At 35.3% G+C, this 17,577-nt stretch overlaps 1 protein-coding gene across 5 annotated transcripts in view; it reads left to right on the top strand.

Moving 5' to 3' along the window:
* CNKSR2 (connector enhancer of kinase suppressor of Ras 2) overlaps positions 1-17,577 on the top strand; it is a 285,732-nt gene that overhangs the window by 112,903 nt on the left and 155,252 nt on the right. For all 5 annotated transcript variants that reach the window (XM_070784406.1, XM_070784405.1, XM_070784408.1 and 2 more), the window contains exons 5-6: positions 915-956; positions 15,977-16,096. In XM_070784406.1, coding sequence (XP_070640507.1) covers positions 915-956; positions 15,977-16,096 — 162 coding nt within the window. The remainder of the gene's footprint in view (positions 1-914; positions 957-15,976; positions 16,097-17,577) is intronic.

The raw sequence follows: 17,577 nt of genomic DNA, 5'->3' as shown, positions 1-17,577 counted from the left end.
TGAAATATGCAATACTTTGGGATATATATATTTTTTCAAAATTATCTAGCCAAATAATAATCAGTTAACTTTATATTTTGAGGTAAAAGTAATTAGTTTAAAGTTCTTAAATCATGCAGAGCACAATAATTCATAGTTAAAATGTACTTATCATTTACTATATGTCAGATAGTGCTGACATATAGGAAATTTATTTCATTTCCTCATTTGATTCTCACACATTGCTATTGGTTTACTGCTATTATCATGCCCATTTTATAAATTCCTTGAGTAAACTGTACCATAGAAACACAGAGTTTCTAAGCAAAGATCACTTTGCTATATTACTGTTTATTATAAGTCTAGCAATTGCAGATAAAAAGACAATGGAGAATTGTTTTAAATAATTTTTTGTAATTTCAGAGACAAATTTAGGGAAGAACTATAAAGTTAATATTCATTGGTAGCATACACCAATTTTAATTGCATAATGCAAATATGTTTAATATATTATAATGTATTTTTGAGATTCTTTATATGACTATTGAAATTAATGTTAGTATTTTTCTTAATGTTCCAATATATAATAAATAAGTGTTTGAAATGTTGGACATATTTCAGCAAAATACATTTATTACATATATAAGTTTGGACAGGAAATGATTATAGTAATTTTCCATTAGTTGCTTTTACATCTATTTAATGTATATTGTCCTTTATTATGTGTGTTTAAAATTAGTAAAATTAGAAAACACAGTTAAACAAAAATGAAAATATCCCTATCCCTGACCATGAGAGCAAATCAGTGTGAATGTTTTAGTATACAGTATTCCAGGAGTTTTCAAGACTTTTTCGAATTGTAGTACAGTTCCTAAGAAAGTATTTTAAAAGGAATGTTTAATTTTTTAAATTAATATATGTGTTTCTTTTTTCAGGATTGTACTGTCTATGAAACAGAGAATAAAATTCTTCATGTGGTAAGTATACTTGGATTTATTTTCATCTTCTTTGCAAAGTATGTATTCCTTTGCTTAACTAGTTATTAAGTAAAAAGCTACAGCCTGTGAAAAAGTGAGCCCTGTATATTTTATAGGGAAAGTACAAAAGAATCAAAAGATAATAAATTGTATTAGTTATAATCATTCTTTTTTAACTTAATAGAAAAATATGATACAGAATTTTAAGACTATAGTATGTAACAAGGTTAAAATGCCATAAAATAAAGAATCTAGAGAAAAGGAAATTTGAAATAAGAATTTTTCACTCTTGATCTGTGACAAAAGGAGATCAGAGGAAAATATTTGGTTTTGTAATAGAGATGATCCACCTCTGTTGTCATTTGGATGAAATACTTCATAAAATGATCAAACTGCCTTTACTCTGATTCTGTATTCACCAACCTTCTAAATTTTAATTTGGCCATATTTATTGTATCAGCTAATGACTTAGCATGTGTTTTATCTTATTACTAAAAATATTGAGTATGAGTACATTATACTTGGTAAAAAGGCATCTTAATGAAGTTTGCTGTTTTTCTTTGTAAATCCATTTCTTGGTTGATGCTCATCTGCCCTAATAACTTCACCTCTATTAGAAATGAGTGACAACATAAATAACATTGAAGAAGTTTAGAAATGAATGTAGTATAATATTTACTTTGATTATTTTCCATTTCAGCTAGTGAGAATTTAAAGATTTTGTCTGATAATGATTGGGGCTTCCCAGGTAGTAGTAGTAGTGTTAGTTGCTCAGTCGTGTCTGACTTTTTACAGCCCCATTGACTGTAGCCTGCCAGGCTCTTCTGTCCATGGAATTCTCCAGATAAGGATACTAGAGTGGATAGCCATTCCCTTCTCCAGGGAATCTTCCCCACCCAGGGATCCAACCCAGGTGGCACAGTGGTAAAGAATCCATCTGCCAATGCAGGAGACACAAGACACGCGGGTTCGATCCCTGGTTCAGGAAGATTTCCTGAAGTAGGAAATGGCAACCCACTTCAGTATTCTTACCTAGAAAGTCCCATGGCCACAGCTGAGTGACTGAGAATGTATGCTGATAATGTTTGAGACGGAGATTGGCATTAACCAATCAATTCACCTCAGAAAGCACTTGTATTTTCATGTTACTATTCTACCTCCTGTCTTGGCCTTTTTATGCAAGAATGGCCCAGCCTTCACTAGAAGGTTGGATACTTGTATATTGCTTTTCTCACAATAAGAATTATTTTTTTAAGAAAATAACAAAATGTGTAGTGTACCACTTGGTATATGATGCTGAAATACTTTATTTTTATCTTTTTTTTTTTTTTTTTGACACAAAGTTAACTTTACAATGGAATACTTTCTTAAAAACTAAAATTTCAGAGAAGTCTCTTTCTGGGTTTCCTGTAATATAGAAAGACATCAAACATTTCTCACTCTTCTGGAGACTGGGCAATCCAGGATCAGGGTACCAGCAGATTTAGTATCTAGTGAGGGTCTGTTTCCCTCACATAGTGGTAGAGGCAAGGGAATTCTCTGGAGTTTCTTTTGTAAGGACTCTAGTCCCATTCAAGAGGGGCCAAACCAATGATCTAATTACCTCTCAAAGCCTCCACGTCCAGATACCATCATATTGGTGATTAGGTTTCAGTACGTGAATTTGGGAGGAATACATACTTTAAGTCTGTAACAGATGGTGAGGAATAAAAAAGTATATGAGTTCTAACTACTATTTTTAAATCAAAATTTTTAATGATAAATCAAAAAATAATACAAATATCATTGAACTTACGTTTTAAAGAGACAAGCTCTGTTCTTTCTGAATTAAACCACAAAGACTACCATTACTTTCCAGTGGCAGTTATCCTCAGAAAACAAAGATTTCCTGTAAAACTAATGAAATACAAATTTTCATCTGTAGATTCGTAAACATGAACACACAAATTTATATAGTAGCACACTAAAAATATCCAAATGGTACTTAGAATCTGATGTAATGAGAATGGATATACCTTGCCTCTAGGCATGTAAGTTCATAAAACCTTTTTTAGTTAATTTTAAGACTCAAAAACATTAATACTAACATTTATGTAGTGTTTAAAATATGCCTCAGGCACTATTTTAAATGCTCTGTATAAACTAACTCCTTTAATCCTCATAGCAACCTTATGAGATGGTTATTATTAGTGTCATCTCTATTTTACAGTTGAGGAAACTGAAGCACTAAGAGGTTAGACAGCTTTCCCCAAGTGACATAGTTGGAATGGATTTAAGACAGAATTTTAACTCAGGCATTCTGGCCCCAGAGTCTGTATTCCTATACGGAGTCTAGTCTAAAAATAAATTCTAAAACACAATAGCATTTTCTATGGAAAGTAGCAGCGTTATACGTAATAATGAAAAATGGGCAATAATAGGTTAATGCTTCAGTACACTATGGTGCATTCAAAGGATGAAATATTTATTCATACTATTTGAAGTTGTATTTGTGAATATATGATTTATGAATAAATTTTCCTTAAATTTTATGAATATATCAAAAATATCTTTTGACAATATTCATGGAAAGATTCTAAATGATAATGTTAACTAAAATCCAGACTAAAAGCATTATACACACAGAATAGATTACCATTAAAAATTGAAATTAAAAAATTCTTTATTTGAAATAGAAAATATTCTTTATTAATATTTGCTTATTTATTTGATAAAATAATAGCTGATTTTTGTTTGTTTTTTCTTTCAAATGTCATCCCAAGTTTCTTCAGTTAGTGTTACTTTTATAATTAAGTAAATATTTATTATGTTTATAATCCAGATGGCCTTTAATGGATAATTTTATTCTCTATGTTGTGAGATTGTCAAAAGTGATTTGGACAACCCTTTGCCTAGATTTCCTATTCACCTTTTTATCCTTAAAATTGGAGAGAGTTGTTTCTATTTAAGATGATAAAGTAATAGACTCTGAAGACCAAAAAGCTGGGTAGAAAAGAGCATTGGTTGGTTTCAGTGGTAGACAGAGCTATCTTGGAGATGGGACCGCTTAGATTTCCTTGGAATTTTGCCATTAAATATAGTGATATAGATAGCAGAGTGCAACCATAAAGGACAAAAGGAAATGCAGGTATTGGTGTACTATATATCTGAGTGATTGTCACCTGATGATAAAGAGTAATTTATTTCACTCTCTTGATTTGATCTTTACCTCTCAGTGAGGCTTAGTCCCTAGGCACACATTCCCTGGTATGTTGGAGCCCATCTGTTTTTCTCTGCACAAATCCTTGTTTCATACAGTAAATCAGTTGCAGGGAATCTGGAAATCTCTTCAGTTGTGTGCCCTACTTTCTCCTCACTCCCACCTTTCACTACAATCTATAAAACTGGAGAGTATTCCTGAGAAGCCATTTCAGCCACTGTGCTTTAGCAGACCTATTTTGCTTGTCACAGCTCTGCTGCTCTCCTTGGTGAGCTGGGAATACATGTCAGCTTTGATAAACTCATGAAAATCCCAGGCCAGGCATTGATTGTTAAAGTCACATTGTTTAAATCAGATTGTACTGAGCTCAAATACACCTTTTACATTAACCAGAAGTGTGGTCTTACATATTGCACTTGCTTTGCACTAGCATTTTATTGCACCCATCTTTTTTATAAAGATGGGAGGAATAAATAAAGTAAATGCCTATTTATCATTTTAATGTTAACACTGTCTCTTCATTGTATAGTACTTTACAGTTTACAGGGAATTGTTATGAATGCTGTCTCTTCTCTCTCCTCTCTTTTCTCTCCAAGCTAAATTTTTTTTTTCATTTCTTATTTAAGTTTGATCATGAATTAGGCTTATTTTGGCCTGTTAACTATTTGTTTTATTTCACAAATATTTCATGTATATTTTATTCCTTCCTTTAAATTTATGCATTGTTTACCCCTAAACTCCATTTGAAGTGATATTACTGTCCCTTCTCTGCTATCTAGACTAGAAATGGCTAAAACTGAATAGAACCAAAAGTTAGGTTAAGAGGAGAGCCTGGAAGAGAAAATTAAAAGCTCATTTTAGACTTTGCCCTACCATCTATAGCATGTCATTTATCTAAGCATGGTTTCCTCCTAATCCCCCAAACCTTGCAGATGTCAGTACTAGTGCAGCAGCATGCTCCATAATAAAATAAAAGTCATCGTATTAATATTTTATTTTTAGAGATTTCTTCAAAACAGTGACAGTCTAATGACTTTATAAAAATAGTTTTATATTGGGTCCCTGATGCTGTAAAATGGCAGCTTTCCCAATTATAGATTCTTCTCTTAAATCTGTGATCCTGAGCCATTGCAAACTGAATGTTTTTGTATGGTTGACATTGTGGTTGTAACTGGAGCATTTAAACATACAATTTATGGTCAATCTCATTAAAACATGAATTCTAATACTGGTTTTGTAGATAGAAAGCATTAAGATCCTTCTTTATTTTGAAAGTTAATGTGACCCTTCCATTTTGGCCCACTTCACTATCTTTGTGGTCACCCTAAAAAAGCACATTAACTCTATTACTGAAATAGGCATTGATTTCTTGAGTGTTGTATTAGATTATCTTCAGCTTTTGGCACTTTGGTGCTTTATAAATTATTTTAACTATAAAATTAAATTCTCCACAGCTGATGTCCCATGTAGGAATGAAGAAATCTAGTTAGAATATGATGGAGTTAGAAGATGTTATTAGTCTTTTATGGGAAAAAAAATGCATATATACTAATGGGAATGTGACCACACATAAAAAATTAAAATTATTTGTATTCAGTGTCTTTTTAGTTTGTCTTTATGATTTGGATACACAGTATGTAAGTTGGTATATTTATGGATGTTTTTGCTAATGTCACATTTGCTGAATGCATTATGCATTGTAAAATCCTTTCATATTCAGATTGACTCTGAATGTACATTCCTCTTTATCAAAGAGTATTTGTTTCAGTTGTTAAGTCAAGTGAGGCCAAATAATGTAGTAGAAAGAGCAGCAATTTGAGAGTTAAAAAGATTTTATGTCCTGACCCCATCCTGGCACTTACTAGCTATGAACAAACTAAATTAGCCTTTCAGATTAAGTTGGGGTAGTGGAGTGTGTTTGATTTCAAAGATCTAAATGCCATAAATCTTTGGTGACTCACAAACTCAGTAAAAAACAATATGGCCACATAAAGAGATGATTGAAGGACTGTCTTAATCTAAGATCATTCTTTATGTGATCAAAGACACTATGTTTTTTAAAAAAACTATAGTTATTGTCACTGTAAATGTAAAGATTTTTTCAAAAAGATAATTGAATCCATCTGGAGACAGAAATTACACAGTAGCTTAAACAAGGGAAATTTAATCTAAATAATTATTAAACTGTGGTGGAAGAATACCGCTAAAGCATGCCCTAGGACTAAGACAGAGTACCCAAGGAAGAACAGCTTCTAAGTGGACACCGTTCCTCCACGCTGAGGGTCAGAGCTCGTTAGAACAATCACATTGCAGCTTCACTGCGTTGCCTAACTAGAGCTGGTCCAGACAAGCAGGAAACAACCTTCCAGGACACAGGCAAGCGACGCTGGTAGGAGTCCTCACAGAGGGAGTGGGAAGCTGCTGCTGTGCGTGTGACGCTGACAGGGCTACAGCATGGTGGTCAGTGAGCCCACAGTGAGGCTATGAGGTCACTGAGGGACTACATAGTCTGGGCATCATGGATGTCCCCTCACACTTCTGCTAATGGACCTTGTACCAGAAGCAAATAAAACAAAACACTGCACAAAGGAAAGAAGAAAAGCCTCCCTCTCCTTTCCCTATCCCTCCAGCACCCTCTACTGATACAAACTTAACATTGTCCTTACTGTAGAGCACAAAGGTCCTGCCTATTCCTAGAGAAAACACTGAAGGGTGAATTGGAGCTGAGAGCCCGTGAACTAATAACTGGTACAATGTGATTAACTCTTTTCTCCATAAAATCACATATGGCAACTTTGAACTTCTCTACTAAAAGTAAAGACATTGCTCCCAGGTCTCTGCTATTTGTTCCCCATTTGTCCATAAACTGTATATATAGTACCTGTATTTTCCAGAAGCTCATCCAAACATAATGAACTGTTTCACTCTTGCTATTTGACTCTGAAATAAAATGAAATCATCTTCCTAATAACCTACATCTTGCTTGAACCACTGGTATTTCCAGACTCTTGTTAATCTTTAGCCTGGAAAGTAGTGTGCATTCTAATGAGTACCCCTCTCATCTGCCTGGGAACTCCCTATAAGCCTATTGGCTCTACTTCCTGCCTCTGAGAGAGGAGGTAAATAGGATAGAGATTTTCCCAGATTCAGTTCTGGTTTCCATCTGACTGTTTCCCTATCAGAAAACAAAAGAGCAATGGAGGTTCATGTCCCAGCTTTAATTCAGACCAGGATGCCTCAAGAAAGTAGTTGTACTGATGCTGAAGCTGCTATACTTTGGCCACCTGATGCAAAGGGCCAACTCATTAGAAAAGCCCCTAATGCTGGAAAGATTGAGGGCAGGATGAGAAGTGGGAAACAGAGGATGAGATGATTGGATGGCATCATCGATTCAATGAATATGAGTTTGAGCAAACTCCAGGAGACAGTGGAGGACAAGGAAGCCTCTCATGCTGCAATTCATGAGGTTGCAAAGAATCAGACAGACGACTTAATGACTGAATAACAACAGGATGTCTCATGAAAGTAGTTGGAAATAAGTTGGAAGTATCATGGACCCACTTTTGTTCATCAAAGTAGGTGTACGTTTGGGACTGACGTTTTCTCACTGTTTGGTACTGACCTCATCATTCTTCGATGATTATTATTTTAAAGTGTTATTCCTTCTCTGTCATCAGGAACATAAGGACAGCATGGTTAATGTCAGTGATACTAAGAACAAGCCAAATACATCACCAGAAACACTGTCTCAGTTTGAGAAATCCTTAAGCGTAGCAGTGACATTTAAATCATGTAACAGATACTCAGTGCTTTTTGAATGAATGAATGGCTTAATAAAGCAGTGGTGGTGGTGATTTCTTTACATTTTGCCAATAGTTTGTTGTGCTTTTCCCCCACCATCAGAGTTTGAAACCTAAAGGGATTGGAGAGTTTTCTAGGTCTTTTTGGAACAAAGTTCATATGATCTTTATTATTTATTTGCAAATACAGTTGCTTTCTGAAGCTCTTTGAGACTCTTAATCTTTGTTATATACAAATATAATTTTTATATTGGTTTAAAATTGAAATTTTATTCTATTGTATTCGTTTTTAAAGTTTAAAAAAGATTTCTCATGCAGTTCTTTTTACTCATATGAGTAAGAAATTCTTCCAATGTTGGGGAATGTGTATGTAATTAATACTTTTTAATATCAATTTTAATTGTTCACTCCTGTTTTAATTTTTATTCTATATTAGAGTATAGTTGATTTATGGGCTTCCCTTGTGGCTCAACTGGTAAAGAATCCACCTGCAGTGCGGGATACCTAGAGAATTCCATCAACAGTATAGTCCATCGGGTCGCAAAGAATCGGACATGACTGAGCAACTTTCACTTCACTTCATAGTTGATTTGCAGTGTATTAATTTCAGGTGTATAGCAAAGTGATTCAGTTATACATATATCTATTCTTTTTCAGATTCTTTTTCTATTTAGGTTATAAAATATTGAGTAGAGTTCCCTGTGCTGTAGAGTAGGTTGGTGTGTGCTAAGTCACTTTGGTCATATCCAACTCTTTGCGACCCTATGAACTTTGTGACCTACCAGGCTCCTCTGTCCATGGGATTCTCCAAGCAAGAGTACTGGAGTGGTTTACCATTCCCTCCTCCAAGGGATCTTCCTGACCCAGGGATCAAAGCTGCATCTTTTAAGTCTCCTGCATTGACAGGCAGGATCTTGACCACTAGTGCCACCTGGGAAGCCCAGAGTAGGTTTAGGGAGCCATTGTAAGTGCACAGTTGCTAACTCAGCATAGATCTGGCAAGTACTATAAACACTGTATTTCTGAATGAAGCTTATGTAATTTAGAGTTTTCACTATTTAATATTGGACTAAATTTGTACTATTTTATAAAAACAAAGCCTCTCGTTTACCAATTATATTGGAAATATCCTAAATTGGCAGTTACATGGTTTATAATACTGCTGCTAAGTTGCTTCAGTCATGTCTGACTCTGTGTGACCTCATAGACGGCAGCCTACCAGGCTCCCCGTCCCTGGGATTCTCCAGGCAAGAACACTGGAGTGGGTTGGCATTTCCTTCTCCAGTGCATGAAAGTGAAAAGTGAAAGTGAAGTCGCTCAGTCGTATCTGACTCTTCGTGACCCCATGGACTGCAGCCCACCAGGCTCCTCCGTCCATGGGATTTTCCAGGCAAGAGTACTGGAGTGGGGTGCCATTGCCTTCTCCGTTATAATACTGAGGTATAAAAATATATAAACCAAACAAAAATATGCTCTGTCCTCTAGACTATTTTAGTTGAAATATTATTTATATATCAATAACTATTTTAATATGTATATATTATTTATCAAAACTAAACTTTTGTTATTGTTTTCCATATTATTGATAAGAAACCTGAATTGTTTTTGCTGTCCTTAAATTGTAGCTTTCACATCATTTTTCCCATCTTAAAATGCATATTCATCTGTTTATTGTTTCCTCATTTTATCTTAGTTTTACACTGTTGTCCCTTTTATATATGTGTATACCTGAAAGTAGAAATTTCCCTATATAAATCCTTTTGTTAAACTTCTGAACCTGAGGTTCTTTTCTATGTCAAATGAATTTCTTATTTTTAAATCTAAAGATAATTTCCATTCATTTCCTCAAATATACTCAGAAGAATAGCTATCCAGTATTCTACTTATTTAGAAAAACATAAATAAAAATCCTTTAAGTAGCTTAATCATGTCTGGCTGAATGTGCTCCCAGGCTAAGAGGCTGACTTAAAACTTTTTACCTACTCCTTCCCTATTCACTGTTGTTTGCACTTAGAATGCTTTCTCCATTTCCTTTTAAAAATTCTATAGTTTATTACACGTATTAATCTAAAAAGTGTCTGACAGGTTCAGTGATAATGAAAGAATGCTCATCAGAGAAACTGAAATAATGCTCTGTTATTGGTTAGTATATTATTGTAAGATTGCTGTTTTTCGAATCTTCACAGTGACTGAAATGTTGCTTTTATGACTTTTTAGAAACCACTATTTTATACTAAACGTGCTGTGTTCTGATATTTTTTTCCCCTAGGAACTTTTAGATTTGGGTGAACCAGCCATACACTATATGCAAACCTATATAAAATATACTATGTGTATAGGATAAAAGATGAAAAGGTGCCATTTCTTCCTGAAAGTATACTCTATGATTATATTAATTCAGATTTGAAATTTATATAAATAACTGGAGAGGAAAAAAATGACAATACCATTAAATCCAGCCCATGACACTCTTCTGTTTTAAAAGTTTCTTAAATCCTAGCTAGCCATGTCTGTTAACTGTTATTCAATCACTAATCTTTTCTCGCCATTTTGGGTAGTATAAACAGAATCCAGAGGATCAGTTATAATACTCATTGCCATTTTATGTTTCCTTTATACTAAAGACATATTATTTTACTAGGCTTTAATTTAAAATTTCAAAAATTGTTTCTATTTTTAGAACTAAAGATAAACAGAATTTAAAGTTCTTTGATATAAATATTTCAAAAATAGTGAAAGAATCTCCTTTATGCAAGTGGCTACCACTTATCTTCTAACTAGAATAGAGTTGTCTTTTTTGTTGCTAAAATTGCAAGTTTTCCCAGAGAGCTGCTGCTTTCATACTCCCAAGTCTACTGTTCTTAGCTAAACTGCATTATAAATTGCAAGAACACTTGTAGGCACACCTTATATTTCATTATACTATGTAGTTTAAACATGTTATATAATATCCCTTTAATACTAACATAGATTTTAAACAATAAAAAAATGAAACTAATCAGCAACAAATGGAGATTTAAGGATTGAAGAGATGGTAAGCATAATGATTAAGAAGTCAGATTGTTTTGTTGCCAAGACAGTGACTTTATTTAGCCTTGCTTTCTCATCTGCTAAACTGACTATAATAATAACTACTTCAGAAAGTTGTTAAAAAGATGCATGAAATAATGAGGTATTTAGCATTGTGCAGGACACATGGTAGGTGCTCTGTAGTGTTGATGTTAACTTTCAATAATAAAGAATGTATTTTCTTAGTATATTATAGTTAATTTTCTTTCTCTGGGATACACTATTAGGTAGCAATAGATAATACTGTGTGTTAATATGATGGCATAATATTACAATTTCACTGAAGGGAAAAATTAACTTTTTACAAGAACGTGTAGGGCATCATGCTAAGTGACATAAGTCAGATGGAGAAAGACAAATACTTTAGATGTCACTTACATGTGGAATCTAAAATCTACAACAAACTAGTGTCAACTGAATAAAATGCAAAACCTAAAAGTTGAGAATTCTGTTTTATTCGGTGGACTGTCTGAGAACTCAGGTCCTATAGGCAGCCTCTCAAATAGTTCTGAGGGACAGCTCCCAAGAGGTTAGGGAGTAATCAGGGTATATATGGGTTTTTGCAACAAGGACTAGGGAACATCAAAAGATTGCCGTTAATTAAAGAAAACCAAACATCTCAAGTTAACGAAATTAGTACTTGCCCATGTATGGGAAGATGCAGGAGTCTGGGCTCACTGAAATTAATTCTTTTGATACACACCTTAGCCAGCACCCTCTTCTTTCCCATCCTGAGTCTCCTCGGGGTGCACCTTTGAGGGTGGCTGCAGTGGCTAAGGGCTTTGTGGCCTCTGCATCCTTTGTTTGTGGATATGGCAGACAGTATTTTTTCATTCACACTACTGAATATAACAAAAAAGAAACCAAATAACAGATATATAGAGAACAAAGTAGTGGTTACCACTGGGGAAGGGAAGAGAAATCTAGGGGTGGCGAGTGGGAGATACGAACTGTTAGGTGTAAACTAGGCTCAAGGACGTGTGGTACAACATGGGAAATCTAGCCAATATTTTATAATAACTGTAAGTGGAAAATGACCCTTAAAATTATTTTAAAAAAGAAAAAGAAGTTCTAAACCCTACTTCAAATTCAGTAAATAAGTAAACAAATAAAAATAACTTCCTTGGAACTTTACTGTAGTACCCTTAATGTGGCTTCCTGCAGTGGCTTGATGTATGACAGTAATGAGTGTAGAATTAGCATATGAAACCAAGCCATTCTGTATCCTTTCTAATTGGCTTATTGAACCAAGTGCCAAATGCTACAATATAAGGATTCTAGTACATTATCTCTCAAACAGGGAGCAAGGTTCTAGCCAAGTTTCTTTTCTAAGTCTATTATTTTTTCCAAAGTTTTTAATCTGTTAAATCCTGATAGCTTTGCTAGTAAAGTCAATGTTTTACTCATCTTTCATATTTCCAGCAGACCTAGAACATAGCAGGCATTTGACAAATAAAATTACTCAGTAGAGAAATCTGAAAAAATGATTTGCAACTTAATATGGTAGATTTAATTGGTTTTTTTTTTTTTTTTTGGTAAAAACACCTACAATGTAGTTTTTCTTCTTTTCCTCCTACTCCACTTCTGAGTGCTTCCAGTGCTTGAATAGGAGAGCTACTGTTGCTCATTGCTGTTATATGAGGCCTTGAGTGTTGCAGTACACACATGTTGAGCCATTTTTATATATTCTTTACCTTCCTATTTATTTCCAGATTATAATGCAATTCAAGTATTCTATATAGAAACCCTTCATATTAACATTGTTATCCATCCTGCCCCCCGCCACTTGAGATAGAGAAAAAATAAGAATGAAAATGAAACCACTTAAGGAAGGAAAGGAATAATTAAAAGATTTAAATCTGCCCTAGTTGCTTTTCTTCCCATCGAACAGTAGCAATTTGAACCATAGACATTTTTGTAAAGGGCTGCCATTCTGTCTTTTTCCTTGTGGCTGCTGATGAATATTTTCAAAAGAAATTTAAAAAACAAAAAACACAGAAACTACCATCCCAGGATGGGCTACATAATATGTGAGACCCAGTGCAAAGTGAAAATATGAAGCTCCTTGTTCAAAAAGAATTAAGAATGCCAAAATGGCACCAGCAGAGTGTAATACTAAATGCAGGTCCTTGTGCACAAGTCATATGCCCATGACGCTCGCCCTGTGCAGTTCCCTATAGTTCTGAGAGATAGTCTTCCTGTTGGCACTTTGCTTTGCAGCTTCAGGGTAAATACCTACACTGTATCTCTTGAAAGCACTGAAACTTGAATATCAGAGAGAGTAAAGAGGTTTGAACTTCCCATTATGACCATTCACTGTGATTACTGGTGATTGTAATATCATTAGCAAGGCCATGGAGTTAAGAATAATAAGATAATTCATCCCATGAGTGAGAATCGAGCCCTTTGAGCTTACAGAAAGCAACAAAGGAAGAATAAACATTTATTTGATGTCTTCTTTGGATAGAAACCATATTCAGTTCAGTTCAGTTGCTCAGTCATGTCCGACTCTTTGCGACCCCATGAATTGCAGCACGCCAGGTTTCCCTGTCCATCACCAACTCCCGGAGTTCACCCAAACTCATGTCCATTGAGTTGGTGATGCCATCCAGCCATCTCATCCTCTGTCGTCCCCTTCTCCTCCTGCCCCCAGTGCCTCCCAGCATCAAAAGTCTTTTCCAATGAGTCAACTTTTCACATGAGGTGGCCAAAGTATTGGAGTTTCAGCTTTAGCATCAGTCCTTCCAAAGAACACTCAGGACTGATCTCCTTTAGAATGGACTGGTTGGATCTCCTTGCAGTCCAAGGGATTCTCAAGAGTCTTCTCTAACACCACAGTTCAAAAGCATCAATTCTTCGGCGCTCAGCTTTCTTCACAGTCCAACTTTCACATCCATACATGACCACTGGAAAAACCATAGCCTTGTCTAGACGGACCTTTGTTGGCAAAGTAATGTCTCTGCTTCTGAATATGCTGTCTAGGTTGGTCATAATGGAAAAAGCAAGAGAGTTCCAGAAAAACATCTATTTCTGCTTTATTGTCTATGCCAAAGCCTTTGTGTGGATCACAATAAACTGTGGAAAATTCTGGAAGAGATGGGAATACCAGACCACCTGACCTGCCTCTTTAGAAACCTATATGCAGATCAGGAAGCAACAGTTAGAACTGGACATGGAACAACAGACTGGTTCCAAATAGGAAAAGGAGTATGTCAAGGCTGTATATTGTCACCCTGCTTATGTAAGTTACATGCAGATTACATCATGAGAAACGCTGGACTGGAAGAAACACAAGCTGGAATCAAGATTGCCGGGAGAAATATCAATAACCTCAGATATGCAAATGATACCACCCTTATGGCAGAAGGTGAAGAGGAACTAAAAAGTCTCTTGATAAAAGTGAAAGAGGAGAGTGAAAAAGTTTGCTTAAAGCTCAACATTCAGAAAACTAAGATCATGGCATCTGGTCCCATCACTTCATGGGAAATAGATGGGGAAACAGTGGAAACAGTGTCAGACTTTATTTTTCTGGGCTCCAAAATCACTGCAGATGGTGACTGCAGCCATGAAATTAAAAGACGCTTACTCCTTGGAAGGAAAGTTATGACCAACGTAGAAACCATATTAGACTTCTAAAATATATATTCATTATCCTGATTTGTCGTGTAAAATATATAAAGTAATTTTTATTACCTAATTTTTTACATGTGTAAACTGAACTTCAAGGATATAAGATAACTTGCTCACAGACACACAGCAAGTAACTGGCAGTGTGGTGATTGCCTACATCTCTTCATACCAAGCTGATGCTTTCCATGCTGTCCACGGTCTGTCCTTAGGGGTTGATAGCCACAGTAAACGTGCAGCCATGAAAAGCAGATGCAAAGGGCAAGGCTGCAGTAAGGGGGAGAAATTTAGCCATGCAGTTTCTGTGGGGTGAGAAAGCTGAACCAAGCAGAGACGGAGGTCATGGACCATGTATAGAATGCAGCAAATAAAGAGCCCTGAGGGAACTGACTCCCTTAAGTAGAGTAATGAAGTAGTCACAGAACAAATGTAACATGTTGGAAATGGATAGAAGGTATGAATAGATTTATCCTAATTTAAGCAATAATTTTGTGTCTTCAGTCAACAACAACAAATGTTCTAGGATCTGTCTCCCAGGGGTAGGGGAGGAAGAGAAGTCAGAGATGAGTAGGACGTGGTCCCAACCTTAGAGGGCTTCTGAATGAAGTTACACAATTTCGGACAGTTCATAGAACTTTGAAAAAGCAGGTTTGAGGGAGTGCCAAACGTTGCCTGGAGGAAGGGGGTACTTTACAGAAAGGTAACTTTAGAGGAGTTCAGCAAGCCGATTTGGGAGATTCATTTTCCCTGGATTTTGGCTGGATTTTTTTTTTAACTTTTCTGATCATGAAGTAGAAAATCTTGAAGGTTTTTGAAGTTGTTGAATTCTCTTCCATCCAGTGGCTGGTATCAAGAAGTGTTCAGGTTATTAAGATTGTTTTGAAACAATCATTTCATTTTAGATCTGATGAATCAAATAATAGAAACAAAGCATAACCATAACTTTCTTGAATATTTTGATGTATGCATTCATGCTAAGTTGCTTCAGTTGAGTCCAACTCTTTGCAAGCCCATGGACTGTAGCCCTGGCTCCCCTGTCCATGGGATTCTCCAAGCAAGAATACTGCAGTGGGTTGCCATTTCTTTCTCCAGGAGATCTTCCAATTTTGATGTGGGTTCTTATAATTTAGATATAGATGTGTTTTGTGTGTGTGTGTATTTCTTAACCTGAATGAATATCTTTTTAATACAGATTTTATAAAATAAAATGCCAAGGACCTCCTTCTATTTTTTCTTTTTCCTTGTAAAAGATATTACAATAAAAAGTGATTTATATGTTATTTACAACATGTGTTGACCATAATTTTTTGTTTGTTTGTTTTCAGTGTAAAACTCTTTCTGGAGTCTGTGACCACATCATATCCCTGTCATCAGATCCTCTAGTTTCACAGTCTGCCCACCTTGAAGTGATTCAGCTGGCAAACATCAAACCAAGTGAAGGGCTGGTAAGAGAAACCATATTTATCAAAGCTGCTGCTGCTGTCACTTCAGTCGTGTCCGACTCTGTGCGACCCCATAGACGGCAGCCCACCAGGCTCCCCTGTCCCTGGGGTTCTCCAGGCAAGAACACTGGAGTGGGTTGCCATTTCCTTCTCCAACGCATGAAAGTGAAAAGTGAAAGTGAAGTTGCTCAGTTGTGTCTGACTCTTGGCGACCCCATGGACTGCAGCCTACCAGGCTCCTCCATCCATGGCATTTTCCAGGCAAGAGTACTGGAGTGGGGTGCCATTGCCTTCTCCTTATCAAAGCTACCATCCATCAACAGACAGCTAATAGTATGGGTGGGCAGCCCCCAAATATGAGAATCCATTAATTTTAACAGAGTGAATAGTTTTTTTTTTTTTTTTTTCCATAGAGGAATTGAAGTGGTGGGAGATAGTCATGATAAAAAGTTTTATAAAGATAAAAGAAAATGAAAGAAAATTTAAAATAGTGATTTCTGAATTAGCCTGTTTACTTTGGTAAATAAATTAGCTTTAGTTACATTTTTAACCCTTATCAAAGTTCCTTAGAATAACAGGAAATTTAAGAATTTTGTAATAAAAACCACAGTGTTACCTGCTGATGCAAATAGGTGTTTTGTTTATTTTGCTTTTGTTTGTTTGTTTTAATAGGTCTCTCTTCCCTTAGGTTATATATGCTAAATAAACCTGATATTCTTTATAATTCACATCTTTTCTTTCTTTTAAGGGTGAGTAAGCAGGTAAATATCGCTAAAACTAGGCTAACATCTATGAGATATATTTTTTATTATGTCATAATAAAGATAATCTTGTATATTTTGTTCACCTGATTAAAAATTGTATTGATTCTAAATTTAACCCAAGGGATACCTTGTCTTTTAATGAGCCTCTAGAAAGAAAGCATATAATATTACTATTAATAAGTGAGAGATGAAAAACAAAACAAAACAACAACAACAAAAAAAAAAAAACAAGAAACTGGAGAATATCTTACCTACTACACAACTATTTCATGATAGTTTGGTGCTACAGTGTTCCTACTCTCCCTAAAGGTGAATTTTCCAAGAATACTAATAAGGATATTTTAGAAAATAGAAATCTTAAAAACTACTGTTAACAGTGTAATTCAGATAATATATTCTTATAGATCCCTGTGCAGGTTTAACTTTTTATGTGACCTTCCTTTTTCGATTGAATATGTGTGTGTGGTGTATGCATGTGTGTATATATATATATAACTGTTTCTGGGAGCAGTGCCTTCATTGGTCACCAGTGATTTTTTTTGGCTTGAAGTCCTGTTTTCTATAGAGCAACTTTTCTCTGGATACTTAACAAATTACTTTTGGGTAATCATAGTTCCCTGTCTTTTTGTGGCTTGTATCTGTATTTTCCCAGAAAGATGGAAATCAGCATCTCAGATATAGCCAAAGTATGTCATCATTGTAACCTATAAGTGTTATTAG

This window comes from Bos indicus, chromosome X, assembly GCF_029378745.1.
Source record: "Bos indicus isolate NIAB-ARS_2022 breed Sahiwal x Tharparkar chromosome X, NIAB-ARS_B.indTharparkar_mat_pri_1.0, whole genome shotgun sequence".
Classification (NCBI taxonomy): Eukaryota; Metazoa; Chordata; class Mammalia; order Artiodactyla; family Bovidae; genus Bos; species Bos indicus.
This window is presented reverse-complemented; position numbering and strand designations above follow the sequence as displayed.